Source organism: Malaclemys terrapin, chromosome 12 (assembly GCF_027887155.1).
Source record: "Malaclemys terrapin pileata isolate rMalTer1 chromosome 12, rMalTer1.hap1, whole genome shotgun sequence".
Lineage (NCBI taxonomy): Eukaryota > Metazoa > Chordata > Testudines > Emydidae > Malaclemys > Malaclemys terrapin.
Genome location: NC_071516.1, coordinates 49,566,651 through 49,594,010, shown reverse-complemented (window position 1 = coordinate 49,594,010; position 27,360 = coordinate 49,566,651). Strand labels below are relative to the sequence as shown.

General features: G+C 49.4%; 1 gene segment (V, D, J or C); it reads left to right on the top strand.

Annotated features, from left to right (window-relative positions):
• The window catches only part of LOC128846276 (Ig heavy chain C region, membrane-bound form-like), a 31,639-nt gene extending 7,533 nt beyond the window's left edge, over positions 1–24,106 (top strand). The window contains 6 exon segments of the C gene segment in view: positions 2,344–2,655; positions 4,323–4,652; positions 5,150–5,474; positions 6,374–6,390; positions 22,676–22,815; positions 23,942–24,106. Coding sequence covers positions 2,344–2,655; positions 4,323–4,652; positions 5,150–5,474; positions 6,374–6,390; positions 22,676–22,815; positions 23,942–24,106 — 1,289 coding nt within the window.
• Positions 24,107–27,360: the final 3,254 nt, after the last annotated feature.

Here is a 27,360-nt window from a genome sequence, read left to right as displayed (position 1 = left end):
CGCTTGCTTTTAAACCATGTGTAATATTTACAAAGGTACACTCACCAGAGGTCCCGTGTGCCCTCAGGGTCTGGGAGCATGCCTTGGGTGAGTTCGGGGTTATTGGTTCCAGGTCCAGGGTGATAAACATATCCTGGCTGTTGGGGAAACCGGTTTCTCCGCTTCCTTGCTGCTGTGAGCTATCTACATTATCTTCATCCTCATCTCCCTTGTACCCAGAACCCGCTTCCCTGTGTGTTTCTCCATTGAAGGAGTCAAAGCAAACGATTGGGGTAGTGGTGGCTGCACCCCCTAGCATGGCATGCAGCTCCGTGTAGAAGCGGCATGTTTGCGGCTCTGCCCTGGACCTTCCATTTGCCTCTCTGGCTTTGTGGTAGACTTGCCTTAGCTCCTTAATTTTCACGTGGCACTGCTGTGCATCCCTGTTATGGCCTCTGTCCTTCATGGCCTTGGAGACCTTTTCTAATATTTTGCCATTTCGTTTACTGCTACGGAGTTCAGCTAGCACTGATTCATCTCCCCATATGGTGAGCAGATCCCGTACCTCCCGTTCGGTCCATGATGGAGCTCTTTTGCGATCATGGGACTCCATTACGGTTACCTGTGCTGATGAGCTCTGCTCTGGGCTCCCCCCCCCACCTGCACCCTCCTTCCGCTGCATCCCTGGGTCACTGGTAACTCACTCCCAGGGCGGGTCATTCAGCAGGAATTTTGGATGTGCACAGAACACAGACAGGATTGGTTCCCATAAGGTTACAGAACTGCAGTAAAGGGGAACAATTTTAAGCTTGTGTGATTGGAGGATATCTGGGTGCATATTATAAGACTGTCCTACATAAATGAGGAAAAGTTGAGGTGCCTTTATTATTCTTTTGTTCCACTCTTCATTTCTATGGGGAATTTGCCAATGCAATATCACTGTCTTCCTTTTAAACAAACAAACAAACAAACAAGCAAACAAGCAAACAAGCAAACAAACAAACAAACAAACAAACAAACAAACAAACAAACAAAAAGGCAATGGATGTTGCAAATAGCAATTCCAGTCCTAATAACCACTGGGAAGCATTTCTTGCTCAATTTATCCTACTTTTTCTACAGCAAGTTACAGTGGATCAGTATATTTGATTTGGGAGAAATGAAGTAACAGCTGCCCAAACTGAGCTTGAGCACTCCTGAATGTTGAGGTGTTCAAATCTGGAAGGCAGGTGCTTGGGGGGGAGGGGGGGCCTGTGGCTCCGCAGGGGAGCACGGCAGCATGTATGGAGCAGCGTGTCTGGCGCTGCGCGGTGCCAGGCACGCTGGTCTGAGTGGCACAGAAAGGGGGCTGGGGGGTTGGAGAAGGGGTAGGGGGTTCCGGGGGGCAGTCAAGGGACAGGGAGAAGGGGGGGGTTTAGATGCATCAGGGGTTCGGGGGGGCAGTCAGGGGACAGGCAGCGGTTGGATAGGCATGGGAGTCCCAGGGGTTTGTCAGGGGACAGGTAGGGGTGGGGTCCTAGGAGGGAAGTTGGGGGGGTCTCAGGAGGGGGCAATCAGGGGACAAGGACCAGTGGGGCTTAGATAGGGGGTGAGGTCCTGGGGGGCAGTTGGGGCAGGGGTCCCGGGGGGGGTGATCAGGGGACAGGGAGCAGGGGGGTTGGATGGGTTGGGGTTTCTGTGGGGGGCAGTCGGAGGGAGTGGATGCGGGCAGGGTGGGGCTACCCTCCCTCCCCATGGAGTGTCCTATTTTTTTAATGTTAAAATATGGTCTCCCTGCCCTTCCCAGTGCAGCGCTCCATTCACTGCAGGCTGCAGCATGAGGTCTCAGCTTCCTCCCTCCCTCCCCTCTAAGGGAATGCTGGGAAATGTAGTTCTTTCCCTGCTCCAGGGCTGGCTCTATTGGCAGGGAGCTAACCAAGGAACTACAGCTCCCAGGGCTCCTGTTGGTTCTCAGCTCCCAGGCTGGATCCCTGCCGCCCCTGCAAATGGGCTGCCCCAAACACTTGCTTGCTTTGCTGGTGCCTAGAGCCGCCCCTGTGAAGAAGATGAATATAATGATGGTGATGAAGATGAAAATGAAGATGATGATGTTAAGTTGTTTCCGTTTAAGGTCACTGTGCATTCTGCGGGGAAGGCTTGGGAGTTCAGTTGAGTGTTTGGGTGAAGATCAGGGTTTCTCTGAGTTTCAAGGGAGATGATGCTCAATGGTTGGGTTTTTATTTTGCCTGGTCTAGCTTCACACAAACCCTGAACAACTGCCCTCCCTGGCCCCTTCACACAGTGATAGCTGCTGGATCTAAGTCCTTAACTTAGACATTCAAACCAAATCTTCTTCTTCTCTTCCCCCTCTTCCTTTTCATTTAGGCATCAGGAAGGAGCCCTCAGTCACCATCTCCCGAGCCTATCACGAAGACAGCTCTGGGAACAGAGTCTCCTTGACTCTCATCTGCAAAACTAGTGGCTTTTACCCTGAAGAGATCAGCATCTCATGGTTGAAGAACAACTCCCTGGAACTCAAGTCCAGTTACAACAATGGCCCTGTGTCAGGAAGTGGCACTTTCTCTGCCTACGGTGTCCTGAAGGTTGAGCAAAGCCAAGGAGAAGGAAATTACACCTGCGTGGTGCATCACCTGGCCATGGAAGAGCCCAAGAGTGTTGTGGAAATGTTGTCCCTTGGTAAGTGGATTCTCAGAGTCAGGTATTAATTTGGGGATGTCCACACGCTTTCTTATCCCATCCAGCCAATGGCATGAACAACTGCATGACTCCATGTGAGCCCTGGTGGGAGGGGGAGGCAATGAAGGATTTCTACCTCCATTATGATGCCATCTTTGGTGAAACCAAGAACTGTAAGATTTATTTCAACCTGAGCTGAGTGGGGAACACCCCCTCCACTCCAGTGCGGGAGAGTTCCCTGTATTCCCAAGGCATTATCCAGTCTGAAATGCCCCAAGTAATGGGGATCCCAATCCACCACTGGAGGAGATTATTCCACAGCTTCACAGACCCCATCATCACTGAAGGAAGTGCAGGAAAACTGTACTAACTGCAAAAGGGAATTGAAGGGAGGGTGCAGACTGTAATCTCATTGGGCTGTGATGTGGCCAAGACATTGGGATGGACACTCTTGCTCTTGGGGAAAGTTCACAGAGGTCTTTCATGGCAGGGAGGTGGTTCGCAGAAAATTTTCTTTCCTTCTTAACCATGGATCCCCTGGGCAGTTGTTTGCCTCACACTTGTACATGGATTCCAACAGTGTCAGATTCACAATTTTGTCCTTATGGTCCCTTCTTATTCCTCAGATTTGTTGTTGGCACATTAGGAATGTCTTCATGGATCTGCAGCCATGACAGGCACCCAATTAAAATCTGTTCTTGAGGAAAAGATGTTCTGGGGTGTGGGCAGGGCAGATTCCGTATCTGATTCAGGAGCCAACAAATTCATGCAAACAAAGAAGAGAAACCCCTCAGCTCCATTGCCCCACAGTGGGGCTTGGGCGTCCATATGAATTTGGAATCCGAGCTCCAGCAGCATCCACTTTACAAACATGAGCAACACCATGCATATCCTTCACACAACCGTCAATGGAGGACATTGTGCCTGGGTTCCAGGGATCCAATCAATCTGGGCTCCCCTGCTGAGATTTCTAAAGAGATTCAAGCTCTCCCCTCCGGCTTGCAGTGGGAGTTGTGGGACTCATGCTCTGAGGGATCTTGGCAGACCATGGGTATGAAATATAAATGGCCCTTCTTTCTGTGCAGGGGGTAGGGGTTGGGGAACACAAGTTCCATCCTGAGCCCTGGGTGTGGTGTGGGGTCTAGTGGTTAGATCAGGGGGGTCTGGGTGCCAGGCATGACCATGGCAGGTCATTTGTCCTCTGTGTCCCAGCTGCCATCTCTGGGAAATGGGGATAATTATGCTGAGCTCAGGCAGGTCATCACCTCATGAATTTCTGTCTGGAAGGTCCCTGAGTTGAGCAACCACTTCAGGTCTGTCCCTGGCCATGTTTTCCGCAATGGGGCTTTCTCCCAAGAAAACCGGAGACGTTCAGATTTGCTCCTGGGATCCAGAGACCCAAATAACCATAATGGGATCCAGGAATCCCTATCCCTTGATTGGCTGGAAAATCTCAGCTGTTGTTCCCGCCACTCCATAAAATGAGGGTCCTGACTCTTTCACCTGGGTACCCAGTGCCCTATTTACAACTCTAATGACCCTCAGCCCCTTTCCCAAACAGCCCCAGGGCTTTGCACCCCTGAGAGAGAGGCACTCAGTTACCACCTGGTGTCTGTTGAAATATTTGCTCAGTCCAGCCCTCAATGCTGCCTCCTGCCCCCAACCAGGTGTCAGCAACTGTAATCGACACCCTCTGGAGGTCTCTCTCCTTCCCCCTTCCCTGGAGGACCTCTACATAGCGCAGAATGCCACCATCAGTTGTTTGGTGAGTGGCATGGAGACCCCCGGCAGCCTGGAGGTCTCCTGGAGCCGGGCTAGCGAGGACCCGTTGGCCGTGGTCTCCAGGGAGCCGGTGCTGCAGGAAGATGGCACCTACAGTGCAACCAGCATCCTGCGGGTGTGCGTGGAGGAGTGGCAGGCGTGGGAGGAGTTCACCTGAACGGTGAAGCACCAAGACATCCCGTTGGCCATTGTCAAGACCATCCACAAGAGTCACAGTAAGAACTCAGCCTTTCCCCTGTAGGGGCGCCAGCTCCAATCGGCTGCAGGCTGGGGGGAGTGGCTGGCTCAGGGTGTGGGGAATGGGACACGGGACCTTCTGTCTGTAGGGGGCGCCAGCTCTGATCCGGCTTCAGGTCTTTGGGACTGGGAGTTACACATTTGTGGGTGGGTCGAAATATGGAAATTTATGAGACAGAAGGGGACAGAGAGTCAGGACTCCTGGGTTCTTTTTCTGGCTCTGGGAGGGAAGTGGGATGTAGTGGGTTAGAATAGGGAGACTGGACGCTGTGACTCCTGGGTTCTAGCCCTTTTCATGGAAGGTATTTGGATCCAGTGGGTTAGTGTGGCCCGAACTCCTGGATTCTATCCATGGGTCTGGGATGAGAGTGGGGGAGTCTAGTGGGACATAGCAGGGTGATGAGGGTGGGGGATGGTAGCCAGGACTCCTGGGTCCCAATCCTTAGCATTAAGCCCTCGCTGTTTCTCATGGCAGTGGTCTCCCTCCGGGCCCCTTCTGTCTACATCTCCCCTCCTCACGCTGAGGAGCTGTCTCTCTGGGAATCAGCCACCATCACCTGCCTGGCCTCCGGCTTCCAGCCCAGAGAGATCCTGGTGACATGGACCCAGCAGGACCGGCCCGTGCCCCAGGAAGCCTACACCAACATCGGCCCCGTCCGGGAGGCTGGGAAGGAGGAGCTCTACTTCATCTACAGCAAGCTCAATGTCTTGGTGTCCGAATGGGAGCGGGGGGACACGTACGCCTGCGTGGTGGGGCACGAGGGCCTGCCCATGACCTTCATCCACCAGAGCTGTCATAGGTTTCACCCCCACTCTGAACTTTAGGGTACAGATGTGGGGACCTGCATGAGAAGCTTTAAGCTCAATTACCAGCTTAGATCTGGTCTAGCTGCCACCACACAAATAGTTTGAGTCACTTGGGAAACTTTGTTTTTCCCCCCCAAAACCTTTCCCTCCCTGGGTAGCCTTGAGAAACTCCTCCACCAATTCCCTGGTGAACACCATCCAAACCCCTTGGATCTTAAAACAGGGAGAAATTAACCCTCCTTTTTCCTACCAATTCCTGGTGGATCCAGATCCACCCCCGTTGGATCTAAAAACATGGAAAAAAAATCAATCAGGTTCTTAAAAAAAAGGCTTTTAATTAAAGAAAAGAAAGGTAAAAGAAAACTCTCTGGGCGAGATTAGCATACCAGCTACTCTCACAGACAACAGATTCAAAACACAGAGGATGTTCCCCTGGGCAAAAACTTAGTACACAAAAGAATACCCAATTTGATTATTTCCTAATGCCCAAGACAATTTACAAAGAAATAAACATAAACCTATTTATTTCCTTCACTAATACTCACTACTTGATAAGAAGCTGAATTCTGGAGCTTTTCCACTCCGGTCAAAACTGAAAGTGACTCAGACAAAGGGAACTTCCCTATTTCCTTTTGAACCATCTTGTCCTCCCATTGGTTCCTCTGGTCAGGTGTCAGCCAGGCTAGAACAGGAGTACTTGTGGCACCTTAGAGACTAACAAATTTATTAGAGCATAAGCTTTCGTGGACTACAGCCCACTTCTTCGGATGCATATAGAATGGAACATATAATGAGGAGATATATATACACACATACCAGCCAGGCTAGGTGAACTTCTTAACCCTTTGCAGGTAAAGAGGCATTAACCCTTAACTATCTGTTTATAACAGAGCGTGGACAAATCCTCTGGTAAACCCACTACCGTCAATGTCTCTGTGATCTTGTCCGACACCGACATCACCTGCTACTGAGAGCAGAGGCCGGGGCTCCTCACGGCGTATCTGAGATGCCACGAAACCTCGTGGGGTCTGGGATTCCTCTTAGCCTGTGTGTAAAGCTGTGGTAGCTCTGGTGTACAGAGCGTGGCGGTGTGTGGAATATGCCCAAATAAAATGCAACATGCTAGAGTTTGTGATGAAGTGTGTGTCTTCTGGCAGAGACTGTCTCTGTGTCTTATCTACCCACCCATGCCTCCTCCCACAATATCTAGATGTATCCATCCACCCTTCTTTCTTTCTCTCTAGCCATCCTCCTTTCCTTATGGATTGTCTCCATCAATTCAACCTTCCACAGGATCCGTCCATCCATCCATCCATCCATCCATCCATCCATCCATCCATCCATCCATCCATCCATCCATCCATCCATCCATCCTACCCTCTGTAGAACCTGTCTCTTTGATTCTACCATATCCATCCATTCATACATGCAAAATTATGCAGTGTCCTCTCTGCATCCATCCATCCTCATGCAGTGTCATGTTCCTACCTGCCCATCCCTCTGCAGTGAGTTGCCATCCACCCATTATTATTCATGATAGTGCAGCTCCTAGATGTCCTGACTGAGGTTAGGGCCCCATTGGATGGGCACTGCACAAACACACATAGAGCAAACGTCCTGGAACCAAGGAGCTGATAGTCTAAGCAGAGAGAGGCTGGGAGGGGATATTTTGGCACAAAGGGATTAAAATTGGGACACTAAAAAGGAGTGAGACGCCCAATTCCCACTGCAATTGTGAGTTTATTTTATGGGCAACTAATATCCTAAGAGTCCTTTAAAGACCGCAGCCTAAGTGGCTTGTCTCTGGTCACACTGCAGGTCAGTGGGAGAGGTGGGAATAGAGCCCCGATCCCCCATCTCCAAGACTTGTTGGTTAACCATTGCACCTGTCTAGCAATGTTGTCCTTGCCACTCTGGCGTCAAAACTCCTTGGAGATGCGTCCTCACCTGACCACATAAGGTGCAGAGGCAGAGCCCCCAGGAATCTGGTGTTATGTCTGCAGGGAGGTAGGCAGGAGGGTGAGACTGAGTTAATAGCCTCCATTCCCACCAGCTCTGTCCCTGGATGTATGAGCATGGGGTGGTGTGCAGGGGAAGTGATTTCACCTCTGTGTTCGGGGTTAGGGGGACCAATACTGGAACACAGCATTCAGTTCTGGAGTCAACATGCAGTGTCAGTCAGAACAGGTAACAATGGTAGGAACCATTAGAAAAGGGACAGATAACACTGGTCTACAATTTTTGAGAAGTCGTCTGCTTCAAAGATAAAATGTGCTATTTATTATGTATTTTGATGTGCTGAATTCAAATATGACAATTAAAACAAGTGATTGGCTACTGTTTCTAAGATATTTAAGTTTTTACATTTTATGTCTATGTATATTGTGTAGATAGAGTTTTAATCATAAATTGTAAACCTAGGTCTTTTCATGTGTTTATGGTTGCTTTACATGATAATATTTCACCTGTCTGGTTTATGTAACACTTTAAAAATCAGCAAAAGGGTTATATAAATAAAATTTATTATGAAACAAAAGGCAAAAAACTATTATGTACATAGTTTAGTCCTATTCAGTGTCTACTCGGCGCTTCTTGGCTTGTCTCTTGTATTCATTAAACGGAGCATCTCTTGTCACTGTCCAGCAATAGTTTGCAAGCATTGATGGGCTCCATTTGCCCTGATAGTGTTTCTCCATTGTTGCAATGTCCTGGTGAAATCACTCGCCGTGCTCGTCGCTCACTGCTCCGCAGTTCGGTGGAAAAAACTCTAGATGAGAGTGCAAAAAATTTATCTTTAGTGACATATTGCAACCAAGGCTTTTGTATGCCTTGAGGAGGTTTTCCACCAACAACCTGTAGTTGTCTGCCTTGTTGTTTCCGAGAAAATTTATTGCCACTAACTGGAAGGCTTTTCATGCCGTCTCTTCCTTGCCACGCAGTGCATGGTCAAATGCATCATCTCGAAGAAGTTCATGAATCTGAGGACCAACAAAGACACCTTCCTTTATCTTAGCTTCACTTAACCTTGGAAATTTTCCACGGAGGTACTTGAAAGCTGCTTGTGTTTTGTCAGTGGCCTTGACAAAGTTCTTCATCAGACCTAGCTTGATGTGTAAGGATGGTAACAAAATCTTCCTTGATTCAACAAGTGGTGGATGCTGAACACTTTTCCTCCCAGGCTCCAATGACTGTCGGAGTGGCCAATCTTTCTTGATGTAGTGGGAATCTCTTGCACGACTATCCCATTCGCAGAGAAAACAGCAGTACTTTGTGTATCCAGTCTGCAGACCAAGCAAGAGAGCAACAACCTTCAAATCGCCACAAAGCTGCCACTGATGTTGGTCATAGTTTATGCACCTCAAAAGTTGTTTCATGTTGTCATAGGTTTCCTTCATATGGACTGCATGACCAACTGGAATGGATGACAAAACATTGCCATTATGCAGTAAAACAGTTTTAAGACTCGTCTTCGATGAATCAATGAACAGTCTCCACTCATCCGGATCGTGAACAATGTTGAGGGCTGCCATCACACCATCAATGTTGTTGCAGGCTACAAGATCACCTTCCATGAAGAAGAATGGGACAAGATCCTTTTGACGGTCACGGAACATGGAAACCCTAACATCACCTGCCAGGAGATTCCACTGCTGTAGTCTGGAGCCCAACAGCTCTGCCTTATTCTTGGGTAGTTCCAAATCCCTGACAAGGTCATTCAGTTCACCTTGTGTTATGAGGTGTGGTTCAGAGGAGGAGGATGGGAGAAAATGTGGGTCCTGTGACATTGATGGTTCAGGACCAGAAGTTTCATCCTCTTCCTCGTCTGACTCAAGTGAGAATGATTCTGGTGCATCAGGAACCGGCAGTCCTTCTCCGTGGGGTACTGGGCGTATAGCTGATGGAATGTTTGGATAATGCACAGTCCACTTTTTCTTCTTTGACATGCCTTTCCCAACTGGAGGCACCATGCAGAAGTAACAATTGCTGGTATGGTCTGTTGGCTCTCTCCAAATCATTGGCACTGCAAAAGGCATAGATTTCCTTTTCCTGTTCAACCACTGGCGAAGATTTGTTGCACAAGTGTTGCAGCATATGTGTGGGGCCCACCTCTTCTCCTGATCTCCAATTTTGCAGCCAAAATAAAGGTGATAGGCTTTCTTAACCAGAGTGGTTATACTGCGCTTTTGTGATGCAAAAGTCACTTCACCACAAACAGAGCAGAAGTTATTTGCACTGTTCACACAAGTACGAGGCATCTCTGCTCACTTTGGCTAAACAGAAATGTGTCCCTTTGCAAAATCAAACACTGACAAATAAGAGAGCAAGACACTGTATGATTTCTAGAGCTGATATAGGGCAATTTGTTCAGCAGAGTGATGTAAGCTTCGTTATGATTGCATCATCCATGACTTCTAGGAATAACATGATGCAATTCATATCATGTATGACGCAATACCAGCTTCAGATTGCATCATTCATTGTTTTGCCTAAAAAGCAAGTACGGTCCAAACCCAGTCATAGATTTATTCATAGATCCAGTCAGAGATGTATTTTAGTCATTTCTGGTTTAAATTGAGATCCCTTCCCTTTATAACTCACTTATCCTCCGCCATTCCCAAGTCAAGGGTCATCTATACTGACCCAATAGCATATCTTGAAAACTAGAGCCAATCAACAATTTTAAGCATCATTTTCGTTCTCCGTGACCCAGAATTAGTAAAGTTTGACTACATTTATTTCAGAAGCATTTTGGCTGTAGAGCAGTGTAATAAGATAGTAAATCTCATAATGCCACTATATAAATGTCCACAGCTTGAATACTGTATGATTGGTGTGGAGAAAGTAAATAAGGAAGTGTTATTTTTCCTTTCACATAACACAAGAACCAGGGGTCACCCAATGAAATTAAATGGCAGCTGGTTTAAAACAAACACAAGGAAGTACTTAGAATCATAGAATCATAGAATATCAGAGTTGGAAGGGACCTCAAGAGGTCATCTAGTCCAACCCCCTGCTCAAAGCAGGACCAATTCCCAGCTAAATCATCCCAGCCAGGGCTTTGTCAAGCCGGGCCTTAAAAACCTCCAAGGAAGGAGACTCCACCACCTCCCTAGGTAACGCATTCCAGTGTTTCACCACCCTCCTAGTGAAATAGTTTTTCCTGATATCCAACCTGGACCTCCCCCACTGCAACTTGAGACCATTGCTCCTTGTTCTGTCATCTGCCACCACTGAGAACAGCCGAGCTCCATCCTCTTTGGAACCCCCCTTCAGGTAGTTGAAGGCTGCTATCAAATCCCCCCTCATTCTTCTCTTCTGGAGACTAAACAATCCCAGTTCTCTCAGCCTCTCCTCATAAGTCATGTGCTCCAGACCCCTAATCATTTTTGTTGCCCTCCGCTGGACTCTTTCCAATTTTTCCACATCCTTCTTGTAGTGTGGGGACCAAAACTGGACACAGTATTCCAGATGAGGCCTCACCAATGTCGAATAAAGGGGAACGATCACGTTCCTCGATCTGCTGGCAATGCCCCTACTTATACAGCCCAAAATGCCGTTAGCCTTCTTGGCAACAAGAGCACACTGTTGACTCATATCCAGCTTCTCGTCCACTGTGACCCCTAGGTCCTTTTCAGCAGAACTGCTACCTAGCCATTCGGTCCCTAGTCTGTAGCAGTGCATGGGATTCTTCCGTCCTAAGTGCAGGACTCTGCACTTGTCCTTGTTGAACCTCATCAGGTTTTTTTCTGCCCAATCCTCTAATTTGTCTAGGTCCCTCTGTATCCGATCCCTACCCTCTAGTGTATCTACCACGCCTCCTAGTTTAGTGTCATCTGCAAACTTGCTGAGAGTGCAGTCCACACCATCCTCCAGATCATTAATAAAGATATTAAACAAAACCGGCCCCAGGACCGACCCTTGGGGCACTCCACTTGAAACCGGCTGCCAACTAGACATGGAGCCATTGATCACTACCCGTTGAGCCCGACGATCTAGCCAGCTTTCTATCCACCTTACAGTCCATTCATCCAGCCCATACTTCTTTAACTTGGTGGCAAGAATACTGTGGGAGACAGTATCAAAAGCTTTGCTAAAGTCAAGAAATAACACATCCACTGCTTTCCCCTCATCCACAGAGCCAGTTATCTCATCATAGAAGGCAATTAGGTTAGTCAGGCACGACTTCCCCTTCGTGAATCCATGCTGACTGTTCCTGATCACTTTCCTCTCCTCTAAATGTTTCATAATTGATTCCTTGAGGACCTGCTCCATGATTTTTCCAGGGACTGAGGTGAGGCTGACTGGCCTGTAGTTCCCCGGATCCTCCTTCTTCCCTTTTTTAAAGATGGGCACTACATTAGCCTTTTTCCAGTCATCTGGGACCTCCCCCGATCGCCATGAGTTTTCAAAAATAATGGCTAATGGCTCTGCAATCTCACCCGCCAACTCCTTTAGCACCCTCGGATGCAGCGCATCCGGCCCCATGGACTTGTGCACGTCCAGTTTTTCTAAATAGTCCCGAACCACTTCTTTCTCCACAGAGGGTTGGTCACCTTCTCCCCATGCTGTACTGCCCAGTGCAGCAATCTGGGAGCTGACCTTGTGCGTGAAGACAGAGGCAAAAAAATCATTGAGTACATTAGCTTTTTCCACATCCTCGGTCACTAGGTTGCCTCCTTCATTCAGTAAGGGGCCCACACTTTCCTTGATTTTCTTCTTGTTGCTAACATACCTGAAGAAACCCTTCTTGTTACTCTTAACATCTCTTGCTAACTGCAACTCCAAGTGTGATTTGGCCTTCCTGATTTCACTCCTGCACGCCTGAGCAATATTTTTATACTCCTCCCTGGTCATTTGTCCAATCTTCCACTCCTTATAAGCCTCTTTTTTGCGTTTAAGATCAGCAAGGATTTCACTGTTTAGCCAAGCTGGTCGCCTGCCATATTTACTATTCTTTCTACACATCGGGATGGTTTGTTCCTGCAACCTCAATAAGGATTCTTTAAAATACAGCCAGCTCTCCTGGACCCCTTTGCCCTTCATGTTATTCTCCCAGGGGATCCTGCCCATCTGTTCCCTGAGGGAGTCAAAGTCTGCTTTTCTGAAGTCCAGGGTCCGTATTCTGCTGCTCTCCTTTCTTCCTTGTGTCAGGATCCTGAACTCGACCATCTCATGGTCACTGCCTCCCAGGTTCCCATCCACTTTTGCTTCCCCTACTAGTTCTTCCCTGTTTGTGAGCAGCAGGTCAAGAAAAGCTTTGCCCCTAGTTGGTTCCTCCAGCACTTGCACCAGGAAATTGTCCCCTACACTTTCCAAAAATTTCCTGGATTGCCTGTGCACCGCTGTATTGCTCTCCCAGCAGATATCAGGGTGATTAAAGTCTCCCATGAGAACCAGGGCCTGTGATCTAGCAACTTCTGCTAGTTGCCAGAAGAAAGCCTCGTCCACCTCATCCCCCTGGTCTGGTGGTCTATAGCAGACTCCAACCACGACATCACCCTTGTTGCTCACACTTCTCAACTTTATCCAGAGACTCTCAGGTTTTTCTGCAGTATCATACCGGAGCTCTGAGCAGTCATACTCCTCTCTTACATACAACGCAACTCCCCCACCTTTTCTGCCCTGCCTGTCCTTCCTGAACAGTTTATATCCATCCATGACAGTACTCCAGTCATGTGAGTTATCCCACCAAGTCTCTGTTATTCCAATCACATCATAGTTCCCTGACTGTGCCAGGACTTCCAGTTCTCCCTGCTTGTTTCCCAGGCTTCTTGCATTTGTGTATAGGCACTTAAGATAACTCAACGATCGTCCCTCTTTCTCAGCATGAGACAGGAGTCCTCCCCTGTTGCGCTCTCCTGCTTGTGCTTCCTCCCAGGATCCCATTTCCCCACTTACCTCAGGGCTTTGGTCTCCTTCCCCCGGTGAACCTAGTTTAAAGCCCTCCTCACTAGGTTAGCCAGCCTGCTGGCGAAGATGCTCTTCCCTCTCTTCGTTAGGTGGAGCCCGTCTCTGCCTAGCACTTCTTCACACAACAGAGTCAACCCATGGAACTAGTTGTCAGGGGATGTTGTGATGGCAAAAAATATAGCTGGGTTCAAAAAAGAATTAGAGAAGTTCATGGTGGAGAAGTCTACCAAAGGTTATTAGTCAAGATGGTCAGGGACGCAGCCCTAAGCTCTTGTTGTCCCTAAGGCTCTGCCTGTCATAGGCTGGTACTGTACGACAGCAGATGGATGACTCAATAATTGCCCTGATCTGGTTATTCCCTCTGGTACATCTGGCATCAGCCACTGTTGGAAGACAGGATACTGGGGTAGATGGACCATTGGTCCCATGCAGTGTGGCCATTCTCTGGTCCAATATTCAAACAGACGTTTGAAAAATTGGAGAGGGTGCAAAAGAGAGCTAGAAAAATGACTAGAGGGCAGGAGAAAATGCCTTCCAGTGAGAGATGGGAGGAGACAAATTGGGTGAAAGAGACATTCAGGAGATGGCTTCATTGATATATATAAGTACCTCCCTGGGGAGAAAGTACCAGGCAGTAAAGGTCTGTAACTTAGTATAGAAAGGCTGAAGAGGAGCCAATGGCTGGAAGTTAAACCTAGACAGATACAAATGTAGAATAAAGCACTGCGGGTGGATCAGGGTTGTGCTGACACTGCAGATACAGTCTACCAGACTGTCCTGGGCCTCACCACAGTGCGGCCCAATTGCCAGCATCTAAGCGGCAGCCCTTGGGTTCTGGGCTGTGTGGCCTAATGGGCCGAGACAATACAGCCACCCATGAGCACAGAGCGGTGTGGCCTAGTGCCCAGGGTCAATATATCAGCCCTCAAGTGCAGGATTTTGTTTCCTAGGGGCTAGAGTCAATATAGCGGCCCTTGAGTGTAGGGGAGCATGGCCTAGGAGTCAGAGTGAATAAAGAGGCCCTCAAATGCAGGGGAGTGTAGTGTAATGGCCAAACCCAGGGGCCGTCACCAGAGGGGGTGATGACCAGGGTAGGGGAACATGGGCCCACCCGACTCCACTGGGTCCTGACCCAGGGCCCTAGCAGTGGTGGAGTGGTCCACCACTGGGTCAGCGGGAGTCATAGAATCATAGACTCAAAGGACTGGAAGGGACCTTGAGAGCTCATCTAGTCCAGTCCCCTGCAATCATGGCAGGACTAAATATTAACTAGACCAACCCTGACAGGTGTTTGTCTAACCTGCTCTTAAAAATCTCCAATGATGGATATTCCACAACCTCCCTAGGCAATTTATTCCAGTGCTTACCCACCCTGACAGGAAATTTTTTTCTAATGTCCAACCTACAGCTCCCTTGCTGCAATTGAAGCCCATTGCTTCTTGTCCTATCCTCACTGGTTAAGGAGAACAATTTTTCTCCCTCCTCCTTGTAACAACTTTTTATGTACTTGAAAACTGCAATCATGTCCTCGCTCAGCCTTCTCTTTTCCAGACTAAGCAAACCCAATTTTTAATCTTTCCTCATAGGTCATATTTTCTAGACCTTTAATCATTTTTGTTGCTCTTCTCTGACTTTCTCCAATTTGTCCACATCCTTCCTGAAATGTGGAGCCCAGAACTTGACACAATACTCCAGTTGAGGCCTAATCAGTGCAGATTAGAGCGGAAGAATGACTTCTTGTATCTTGCTTACAACATTCCTGCTAATACATCTGAGAATGATGTTTGCTTTTTTTTGCAACAGTGTTACACTGCTGACTCATAATTAACTTATGATCCACTATGACCCCCAGATCCCTTTCTGCAGTACTCCTTCCTAGGCAGACCATTTCTCCAGTTTGTCTAGATCAATTTGAATTTTATTCCTATCCTCCAAAGCACTTGAAACCCCTTCCAGATTGGTATTGTCCGCAAACTTTATAAGGGTATGTCTACACTACGGGATTAATCCGAATTTATATAATTCGAATTTGGGAAACAGATTGTATAAAGTCGAATGTATGCGGCCAGACTAAGCACATTAATTTGGCGGTGTGCGTCCAAGTACCGGGGCTAGCGTCGATTTCTGGAGCGTTGCACTGTGGGTAGCTATCCCATAGCTATCCCATAGTTCCCGCAGTCTCCCGTGCCCATTGGAATTCTGGGTTGAGATCCCAGTGCCTGATGGGACAAAAAACATCGTCACAGGTGGTTCTGGGTACAGCCTCACCTCCTCTCTCCCTCCCTCCCTGCATGAAAGCAACGGACGGCAGACAACCATTTCGCGCCTTTTTTCCTGGGTGAACACTGCAGACTCCATACCACGGCAAGCATGGAGCCTGCTCAGCTCAAGACAGCAGTCATGAACACTGTAAACACCTCGCGCGTTCTCGTGGAGTTTATGCTGAGCCAGGACCAGAAAAACGAGGCGAGGAGGCAGCGGTGGCGGCAGCGCAGCGACAAGCATGATGAGGACATGGACATGGACATGGACACGGACACAGAATTCTGTAAAACCATGGGCTCTGGTGCTTTGGAGATCATGTTGTTAATGGGGCAGGTTCTATCCATGGAACGCCGATTCTGGGCAAGGGAAACAAGCACAAACTGGTGGGACCGCATAATGTTGCAGGTGTGGGACGATTCCCAGTGGCTGCGGAACTTTCGCATGCGTAAGGGCACTTTCATGGAACTTTGTGACTTGCTGTGCCCTGCCCTGAAACACCAGAATACCAAGATGAGAGCAGCCCTCACAGTTGAGAAGCGCGTGGCAATAGCCCTGTGGAAGCTTGCAACGCCAGCTACCGGTCAGTCGGGAATCAATATGGAGTGGGCAAATCTACTGTGGGGGCTGCTGTGATGCAAGTAGCCAAAGCAATCACTGAGGTGCTGCTACGAAAGGTAGTGACTCTGGGAAATGTGCAGGCCATAGTGGATGACTTTGCTGCAATGGGATTCCCTAACTGTGGTGGGGCGATAGATGGAACCCATATCGCTATCTTGGCACCGGAGCATCAGGGTACCCAGTACATAAACCACAAGGGGTACTTTTCAATGGTGCTGCAAGCACTTGTGGATCACAAGGGACGTTTCACCAACATCAACGCGGGCTGGCCGGGAAGGGTTCATGATGCTCGCGTCTTCAGGAACACTACCCTGTTTAAAGGGCTGCAGCAAGGGACTTACTTTCCGGACCAGAAAATAACCGTTGGGGATGTTGAAATGCCAATAGTTATTCTTGGGGACCCAGCCTACCCCTTAATGCCATGGCTCATGAAGCCATACACAGGTAGCCTGGACAGGAGTCAGGAGCTGTTCAACTACAGGCTGAGCAAGTGCAGAATGGTGGTAGAATGTGCATTTGGCCGTTTAAAAGGTCACTGGCGTTCATTATTGACCCGCTCTGACCTCAGCCAAAGAAATCTCCCCATTGTTATTGCTGCTTGCTGCGTGCTCCACAATCTCTGTGAAAGTAAGGGGGAGACCTTTATGGCGGGGTGGGAGGCTGAGGCAAATCGCCTGGCTGCTGATTACGCGCAGCCAGACACCAGGGCGATTAGAAGAGCACACCAGGAAGCGCTGTGCATCAGAGAAGCTTTGAAAACCCGTTTCATGACTGGCCAGGCTACAGTGTGAAATTTCTGTTTGTTTCTTCTTTATGAAAACCCGCCCCCTTTATTGACTCATTTTCTGTAAGGAACCCACCCTCCCCCTTCCCCCAGCTTGCTTTCAAACCAAATAAAGTCACTATCATTTAAAAATCATTTATTCTTTATTAATAGATTATAAAAAGAGGGAGGGAACCCGGGTGGGGTTTGGGAGGAGGATCGGTGGGAAGGAAAAGGCCACTAAAAAAGGTTAAAAAAATGACAGCCTTTTGCTTGGGCTGTCCACTGGGGTGGAATGGGAAGGTGTACGGAGCCTCCCCCCCCGCGTTCTTACACGTCTGGGTGAGGAGGATATGGAACATGGGGAGGGGGGAGGAGGGTTATACAGGGGCTGTAGCGGCACTCTGTTTTCCTGCAGCCATTCCTGAAGCTCCACCAGACGCCGGAGCATGTCTGTTTGCTCACGCAGCAGCCCCAGCGTTGCATCCTGCCTCCTCTGATCTTCCTGCCGCCACCTCTCATCTCGAGCGTCTCTCCTCTCCTCACGTTGATCCCTCCTCTCCTCACGTTGGTCCCTCCTGTCCTCACGTTGGTCCCTCATGTCCTCACATTGGTCCCTCCTGTCTTCACGTTCACTGGCTTCTTTCCTATACTTTGAAACCGTTTCCTTCCACTCATTCAGATGAGCTCTGTCACTGCGGGTGGATTCCATAATTTCTGCAAACATCTCGTCTCGCGTCTTCTTTTTACGACGCCTTATCTGTGATAGCCTTTGGGATGGAGGAGGGAGGCTTGAGGAATTTGCAGCTGCTGTAGGGAGGGGAAAAAGAGAGAATTGTTTAAAAAGATACATTTTGCAGAACAATGCTTATACTCTTTCACGGTGACCAACACTATTCACATTACATAGCACATGTGATTTCTGTGCAAGGTCGCATTTTGCCTCTTAATACTGAGTGCCTGTGGCTTTGCTGCTAGAGATCACAGGTCCGGGCAACAGAATTCGGCTTGCATGCGGCCATGGTAAGCCATTGTCTTTTGGCTTCTGCTCCCTCCTTTCCCACATACCAAGCAAAGCCCGTAGAGTGCTGCGGTTTTTCTGTTAACATTCAGCAGCAGCAGAAAACAAACTAACCACCCACCCCCTCCCACCATGAATTCTCTGGGATGATCACGGTACCCCTCCCCCCACCGCGTGGCTGGTAACAGGGAAGATCCCTGCTAGCCAAACGCGAAAAGCTCAGGGCCAATTTCCCATCTGCGCTTGGCTAACTGCAGGGAAGGATTTATTTTCAGCCACAGGCAAACAGCCCAGTAGGAACGGCCACCTCTGTCCCCTTAATTAAGTTCCCGTATTTCAACCAGGTTACCATGAGTGATATCACTCTCCTGAGGATTACACAGCAAGATAAAGAACGGATGTTGCTTGAATGCCAGCAAACACCGGGACCATACGCTGCCAGGCTTTGTCAGGCAATGATACCAGATTACTTGCTGCAAGCATGGCGTGGTCAAGTGTCCTACCATGGAGGACGGAATAAGGATGCACTGCCCAGAAACCTTGTGGCAAGGCTTTTGGGGTACCTCCAGGAGAGCTTCATGGAGATGTCCCTGGAGGATTTCCGCTCCATCCCCAGACACGTTAACAGACTTTTCCAGTAGCTGAACTGACCGCGAATGCATCCCAAGTCCTCAGGGCAAAGTAATCATTAAAAACCGCTTGCTTTAAAACAAGTTTTATATTTTAAAAGGTAAACTCACCTGAGGTCCCTTCCATGGGGTCATGGTCTTGGATACTGGCTTGGGAGGGTTGGGAGGGTACTTCAGTCAGGCTGAGAAAAAGATCCTGGCTGTTGGGGAGAACGGAGTGCTGTGTGCTCTCTGCAAGCTCGTCCTCCTCCTCCTCCTCCTCCTCTTCCCCATCCGCAGAATCCTCAGGTGTAGCTGATGAGACTATCCCCGACCCGGAATCCACGGTCACAGGTGGGGTAGTGGTGGCGGCCCCCCCTAGAACTGCATGCAGCTCGGTTTAGAAGCGGCATGTCCCTGGCTCTGACCTGGAGCGACCGTTTGCCTCCTTTGTTTTTTGATAGGCTTGTCTCAGCTCCTTGACTTTCACGCGGCACTGATCTGAGTCCCTATTGTGGCCTCTCTCCATCATGCCCTTGGAGATATTTTCAAAAGTTTTGGCATTTCGTCTTTTAGAACGAAGTTCTGCTAGCACTGAATCCTCTCCCCATATAGCGATCAGATCCAGTACCTCCCGTATGGTCCATGCTGGTGCTCTTTTTCGATTATCGGCCTGCATGGTTACCTGTGCTGATGAGCTATCTGTGGTCACCTGTGCTCTCCACGCTGGGCAAACAGGAAATGAAATTCAAATGTTCGCGGGGCTTTTCCTGTCTACCTGGCCAGTGCATCCGAGTTTAGATTGCTGTCCAGAGCGGTCACAATGATGCACTGTGGGATAGCTCCCGGAGGCCAATACCATCGAATTGCGGCCACACTATCCCTAATTCGAAATGTTAAAATCGATTTTGGCGCTACTCCGCTCGTCGGGGTGGAGTACAGAAATCGATTTAAAGAGCCCTTTATTTCGAATTAAATGGCGTCGTTGTGTGGACGGGTGCAGGGTAAATTCGAATTAACGCTGATAAATCCAAATTAAAGTCGTAGTGTAGACCAGGCCTAAGTGTACTCTCTATGCCATCATCTAAATCATTGATGAAGATATTGAACAGAACCAGACCCAGAACTGATCCTTGTGGGACCCCACTCATTATGCCCTTCCAGCATGACTGTAAACCACTGATAACTACTTTCTGGGAATGGTTTTCCAACCAGTTATGCACCCACCTTATAGTAGCTCCATCTATGTTGCATTTCCCTAGTTTGTTTATGAGAAGGTCATGTGAGACAGTATCAAAAACCTTACTAAAATCAAGATATACCACATCTACCGCTTTCCCCCCATCCACAAGGCTTGTTACCCTGTCAAAGAAAGCTGTCAGTTTGGTTTGACACGATTCGTTCTTGACAAGTCCATGCTGTTACTTATCACCTTATTTGCTTCTACATGTTTGCAAATTATTTGCTCCCTTATCTCTTCGGGTACAGAAGTTAAGCTGATTGGTCTGTAATTCCCCGGGTTCTCTTTATTTTCATTTTGATAGATGGGCACTATATTTGCCCTTTTCCAGTCTTCTGGATTCTCTCCCATCTTCCATGACTTTTCAAAGATAATTGCTAATGGCTCAGATATCTCCTCAGTCAGCTCCCTGAGTATTCTAGGATGCATTTCATCAGGCCCTGATGACTTGAAGCCAACTAACTTATCTAAGTAATTTTTAACTTGTTCTTTCCCTATTTTAGCATCTGGCATTCACTATGTTAGACGTCCAATCGCCACACACCTTGTTGGTGAAAACCGAAACACAGATGTCATTAAGCACCTCTGCCATTTCCACATATTCTGTTATTGTTTCCTCCCGTCACTGCAACACTGCAACATGCTGACCTTACACGGGTGGGAGATACCACTCCCTCCACCTCCCTGGGTCACTTCCGACTGGGCTTCCTGAAGCTGCAGTCCATATCACGTCGGGGTCTCCGGGCTGCTCGGCGCAGGTAATTCCCTGGGACTCCGACTCCAGCTGTCAGCTGTAGGCAACAGGTCTCTGGTGTGTGTCTCTAGATCTCTGCCTTCCGCAGGCAAGGGCTGTAATGGCCCCTGGGCTGGAGCCTCGACTGAGTCCTTCCTCCTTGGCAGTCAGTGCAGACTGCGCTGGGCTGCTCTTCTGTACACCAGCACAGCATTTGGAGCGTGCTTAGCATGGTCTGAGGGGCAGGACTTCCTCCCCCACTAGGGTGGGATTAACCCTGTCTTGGCTAGTGCGGGTTTGCACACCCCGTGACAGGCACAAAATCTGGAAGGGACCCATTGGAATGAACTTCCAGTGGAAGTGGTGGAGTCTCCATCTCAAGATCTGTACATCCAGCCTGGGGTCCGTTGCTCCCAATAAAGACAAGTCATTGGGCTCCATAGAGGGGTAGTTGGGTGAGATTCTCAGGCCTGTGGTATACAGGAGGTCAGGCTCATTGCTGTAATGGTCCCTTCTTGCCTTAAGATCTACAAAGGCATCAGTCAAGGTTTCAGAGCTAGGAAGGTTACTTCAATTATCCACCACTGAACTCTATGGCCCAGGCCATACAGTGCGCTGGTGAGTGAATTAAGATTTCAGTTGGTACATCCACACAGCTGAGACCTCTCATGCCAGCCCTTTGAGTAAGAAGGAGTGTACTAAGTTGAGGAGGCTCCAGGCCATTTCCAGTGGGCGTTCCTGCTGTTGACAAGACACATGGATGGGCTCAGGGAATGCTGGGCTGTGAGTCCTTCCAACTCTTGGGAATAGGTTCCCAATGGAGCCCAGGCTGGCGGTGAGTGAAAGAGGCTCCTACTGAGTGGTATCCCATGTACAATGAGTTGGGAGAGTGCTTTACTCAGTCCCCATGACACAACAATACAGACGGCTCAAGGAATTAGAAATGGGCAATGGAGACGTCTGCCTACAGGGACTGAGGTCACTGCTGTGTGACGGTGGCAGTCGCTCCAAATGAGAAATCAGTTGGGAGCCATCACTTCTGTTTCCAGCATCCTGACAATATGGGGCAGCTCAGGGTGTTGGTGAAGGGGTGGCCATGCCTTTCCCCTTTTTGTAGGTGTTGCCCAAATGTGGCGATGGATGACAGATCTTCCCCCTTCTCGGAGCACGGGTTGCAATGGAGTCCAAGCGGATAGTAGCTTAAAAGTTGTTCCCGTCAGATGACCCTGTTATTAGGTGTATTACAGTCGTGTGTAGAGGTCTCCACTGAGTTTGGGACCCCAATGTGCTAGGAGTTGCACACACGTAGAGTAAGAGACAGTCTCTGCCCAGAAGAGTTTAATGTCCAAACAGAGAAAGGGTGTGAAGGGAAACTGAGGCACAGAGAGGGGAGGTGAATTGCCTGAGGTCCTGCAAGGTCAATGACAGAGCTGGGAATAGACCCATGGGGGTCCTGAGTCCCATCCTAGTGCTCTGTTCACTGGATTACACTCCCTCTGGGATGGTGCGAGTTGGGGGAGGTCTCAGAACAGCTCTGGGGTAAATTGTCCAGGTCCCCAAAATAGGGATTTTTGGTGGTGGGGGAATTGGTGCCTCTTCTGTCCGGGAACCGGTCCCAGCACGGCTGAAGCGGGCATTGACTGGGAAGATGCTGCTGTTTGATGGGTGTGCATGGCCCCATTGAGTTATGCATTGGCAGGTCTCAGCCCAGTTCCCTGGCTGGCCAAGGGAGGGGGAGGGCATGCTCGGGGAGGGGCATGTCGTGCCGCTGGCTGGGGTTTGCAAACGAGCCAAAGGGCGAGAAATTTGATGGAAGGTGGGGGCTGAAATCCCTGAGGCTGCTCTGAGAATTGCAGCCTGTGATGGGGGGTCTCCACCTGCAGCCTGCTGGTCTCTCCTGGCCGGGAACCCTCTGTCTCTGGCCCTGGACAGGAACTCCTGCCACGAGCACAGATCGGAGCTCCCTGCTGGGCCCACTCAGCTCCTTGGCTTAACGAAGAGGCCTCTCTAACCGGCCCTTTTATCTCATCCCCAGCTCCTCACTGCCTGGTGGAGGACCACGGCGTCTATGTTGAAGGAGGAGAGGAGGAATCTGACGGTCTCTGGACACCTGTTGTCTTCATTGCTCTCTTCCTGCTCAGCCTGTTGTACAGCGCCGGCGTCACGCTGGCTAAGGTAATAGTCACAGCTACCTTCATGGTCACGCTTCACTGCTTCTAGCAATAACCAGCGCTCAGTAATCTATCCCCCCATCAGCCACCAACCACCCTCGGGAACTACTCAGTCACCCACACTCAGTGATGAAATTCAATAAGGAGAAATGCAAAGTATTCCACTTAGGAACGGACAACCAGTAGCACACACAGAATGGGAAATGACTGCCTAGGAGGGAGTACTGTGGAAAGGGATCTGGGGGTCATAGTGGTAAATATTAATCAACAATGTAATACTGTTGGAATAAAATCCCAAATTCTGGGATGTATTAGCAGGAGTGTTGTAAGGAAAACACGAGAAGTAATTCTTCCGCTCTGCTCCACGCTGATACAGCCTCAGCTGGAGTCTTGTGTCCAGTTCTGGACTGGAACAATCCGACACAGCCGCTATCACAGCCCTGGGGAAATACTTTGGGCAACGGCTGAAGTTCTGCTGGGTTCTGAGCCGGTCTGCTGACTCTGCCCAGCAATCAGGGCGGAGCCGATCAGGCAGCTACAGGCCGGGTGCGCGCGTCAGGTCGCCTGGGACTGGCTCTGCTGCCAGCCCTGATTCCTCACCGTGAGCAACGATCAATCAGAGATAATCAGGAATGATTACTTGTTAATAATCCACCACCCGTCATCACTAATTAACGAGTTCCCATCAGGGTTGCTGCGGCAGTGATCAATAAATGAATCAACAGTCTATTATCAATTCCAATCATTTATCACCGAGAAATCAGTAATCAGGGATTGGCTGTCTCTGGTCAGTACCTAGTGATCTGTAATTAATGTTGAATAGCCATTAATCTGCAATGAATTATCAATAATCAACACTCACAGATCAGTAATTCATGTTAAACAATCAAGGATCAAGCACCAACCATCAATAAGGTGCTAGGAATTATCAACTGATAATAATCACTTATCAATAATCAGCAATTAATGATCAATGACCAAAAATGAATGATCACTAATTAAGAAGCCAGCAGGACAGGCTAGATGGTCCCACAGGTCCCTTCTGGCCTTGCTCTCCCAGCGTAGGATGCTGGGTGTGAGCCCAACGCCGGGTCCAATGGCTGAACCTCTTTGCTCTCTGTGTCCCACAGGTGTGGGGAGTGTCCGGCTCCAGGCTCCTAGGAGGTGGCCAGCACTGCTTCGTCCTCTTCATTCCCTCCCTCCACCTTCAGCCCTCCCGGGCTCCTGCCCTCCCTCCGGACACCTGGAGGGACCATGTTCCACGGCAGCTCAGAGGGCGCGACAACGGCCGCTGAAGGGTCTGAGCTCCACACAGCCCAGAGCAGGGAGGGCACAGTCCTTCCCCGGACATCCCCATGGGGCAGCCCATGCTGCAGCTTGAACTCAGCCCCGTGCCCCTCAATCCTCCACCCCCGTTCCATAGCAGGGACTGGATTTCCGTGTGTGTGTGTGTGTGCGCACATCTGTGTCCCAAGCTCTGGTCAACCTGGACTCTGGAAAAGGAGAAGGGTCTCATTGGCTCCTTTCTTTAACTTGCAACTTACACAGGAATTTTGTGTTTGATCCAAAATAAAATGAGTTTAAAATTGGTAGCTGCATTTTAGGGTGGTTTTGGGGGATTTAACCAAGGAGAACGCTACCCACTGTATGTCTCAGTGCCCCGGTATCTATCTATGCATCCGTCCATCCTCATAGATACACATCCATTTCTTTCTTTCTTTCTCTCTTGCATGCCCCCCTATCTGATCAGTGGCTTTCCCTGCCCCAGAGATCTCCCCTTCCTGCCCCTCTGTCCCAGCCTGTATAGGCTGAGGGACGAAGCCCCAGCTCTCTGGGTTTGTAGCTAGGCCCCCTATCTCCGAATGGGGCCGATTCAGTGGGCGTCCATCATTTTATTCTCCATGCCCGGAGGCTCCCCCTACAGACAGGACATGCCCCTCTGGAGGGTGTCAGGGGTCCCTGAAAGTCAGGGATGGAGGTTATGAATGAGATGGAGCCTGATTTGTATATTTATTTATTTATTTATTGTCACTCAGTGCACACAACAAAAGTCACACACACACACCACACACAAAAATCCCAACGAAGAGCTAAATATGCAACATACAGCATGACAGACACCACTCTGGCTATGGTCCTGCCCCAGGGCAGGGGGCTGGCTGGCGCAGGGGGTGGGGAAGAGACATGGGGCCTTTCCCCTCTAGGGAGCGCTGGCTCTGATCCAGTCCCAGAGTAGGGACTGTTGGGCTCAGGAGGGTGGGAATTGGGAGAGGGGTTGTTTCCTCCCTAGGGGCACTGGTTTCTTGCATGATACGAGTTGTCCGGTCTCAGCCAAGCTCCCCGCAGGGCAGCATCCCCAGGGGCTGTGGGCTGATTAGGCCACCTGAGGTGAGGTCCTGTCTCCCCCCAGGGGGGTCTCCCAGGGGCACAGTGCTAGTGGGGGCAGCTGTGGGACTCAGGGTGGTGTTGCCAATGGAGCCGGGAGTCCCGGCCCCTTGTCTCCGGGGGGATGGGGGCAGTGGCCCCTACACCACGCCCTGGATCACGTTCTTGTACTCGGGGCCACTCGCCTCCTTCAGCTGCACCATGGCAGAGAAAAGCCACTTCACCTGCAGGGGACAGAGAGAGCAAAGGTGAGAGGGGTCAGCGCTGGGGGGAGCTGCTCTGTCTGTCTGTGTCATTTCTTCCTGCTTTTATGCCTGTGTCTCATTCATTCAGTCTCTGCCTTATTCACCCATTCTTCCTTCTCCTTCCTTCTCTTCTTTCTTTCCCTTCCATGCTGCCCTCTGTGACGTTACTGACAGAAACTGTGACCGTACAGATCATTGTTGCAACCACTGTTCTATAGTAGCAGCAAATATTGTACAAAGGTTGTGGAGTGAGGTGTCTAAGACAAGGTGATGATTTGCTGGTTATGATTGTGCTGTCTGTAAGTGTGTATCGTTTTTGTAGTTGAAGTTATGAATATTGGCTCTGTACTTGTACCTCAATGTGTTTTGATTCTAAGTAGCCTCAGTGAAGCATTTGGTCAGTTTCTTGAGAAAGGACTATTTTCTGTAAGTGCCCAATCAAGAAACACTTAACTGACAAGCAGGGCTGGCCTTAGCATGAGGCGAAGTGAGGGGTCTGCCTCAGGTGCCAGACTGTGTGTGTGTGTGGGGGGGTCGCCACTAGGACCCAGAGTGTAGAAAATTGTGTCTGCTGCGGGTGCCTATGTATTCTTTCTGCTGTAGATGCACAGCGATGGTGGAGTGCTGTGCTGGAGGGAGGGGGGCACAAGAGACGTAACAGGCAGGCAGGAGAAAAGGGGAGAGGGAAGAACAGAAAGCAGCAGGAGCTGCAGGGAGAGAGAGGAGGAGGAGCCTCTTATGTACCTCTCCAGCACCCCCGGGAGCCTGGACTGATTCACACCAGCTTCTCAGGGAGCTTCCTGTTTCCTGCTGCTTCCCTGAACCCCCTTGAGGAGAACTGGCAGTCAACTGAAGTAGTAGGAGCCAGTTAGGCCCTTAAGATGTTGATATCTTCCCTCACTTGGGCCCTGCTACCAGCCTGCTTATTTGTCCCCTTCAACTGAGTGTTGAGAGCCACTCTAGCTGGCACAGAACATCAGTCATGAGTGGAAGAAGAAAACGCCCCTCTGGGGCAGCATTCAGAAAAAGAAAGCAAGCAAAGGAAGGTTTTCTATCTCAGCAGGAAGGAGCTCTCCTGAGATACATAGACACAAATGTTCACGGGGAGCCTTCCGGCCCCAGGGAGGATGTGAGTGGTGAGGAGATGCCTGATCTTCCAGTTAGTCAGAGTGCAGGTGACCTGGCAGCTACTGCAGCATCCATATCTCCATCTCAAATGGATGTAACCATGCACATGCCTGAAGAAAAGTGTAGATCAGAGAAGAGTGTGGTGGAGGCACAAGAAACAGCTGCTGCTTTGTTTAGTTCCTTAAGTCTAGATGATCCAGGACTGTGGACCCACTTGAGCAGTAGCCTGAGGGACTTCCTTGTACTGCAGGGGCCACAGCAAGTGAAAAACTTCATGATCCCCAAAGACAATGAAAATAGAAGTTTCCATCCAACACATTACTGGCATGAAATCCCCAATGGTGACAAAGTGGAGAGGCCATGGCTTATGTACTCAAAAACCCAGAATGCTGTATACTGTTTTTGTTGCAAACTCTTCCAGTCTAATGTTCCAGCCACATTGCGTTCTACAGGAACAAAGGACTGGGAAAATCTGGCTAGAAATCTGGCATGACATGAGAAGGCAGCAAATCACCAGAGAGCATTCCATAGGTGGAAAGAGCTTGAGATGAGACTAAGGTTAAAGGCCACCAGAGATGATCAGCATCAAGAGAAGATTGCATCAGAGTCTCTTTACTGGCAAAATGTTCTGAAAAGGCTCATTGCCACTGTGAGAAGCTTGCTAACCAAAACCTAGCACTGTGTGGCACTTTCGATCAGCTGTATGTGCCAAACGATGGAAACTTCCTTAAAATTGTGGAGCTGATGGCTGAGTTTGATGCTGTTCTCCAGGAGCATCTAAGAAGAGTCAC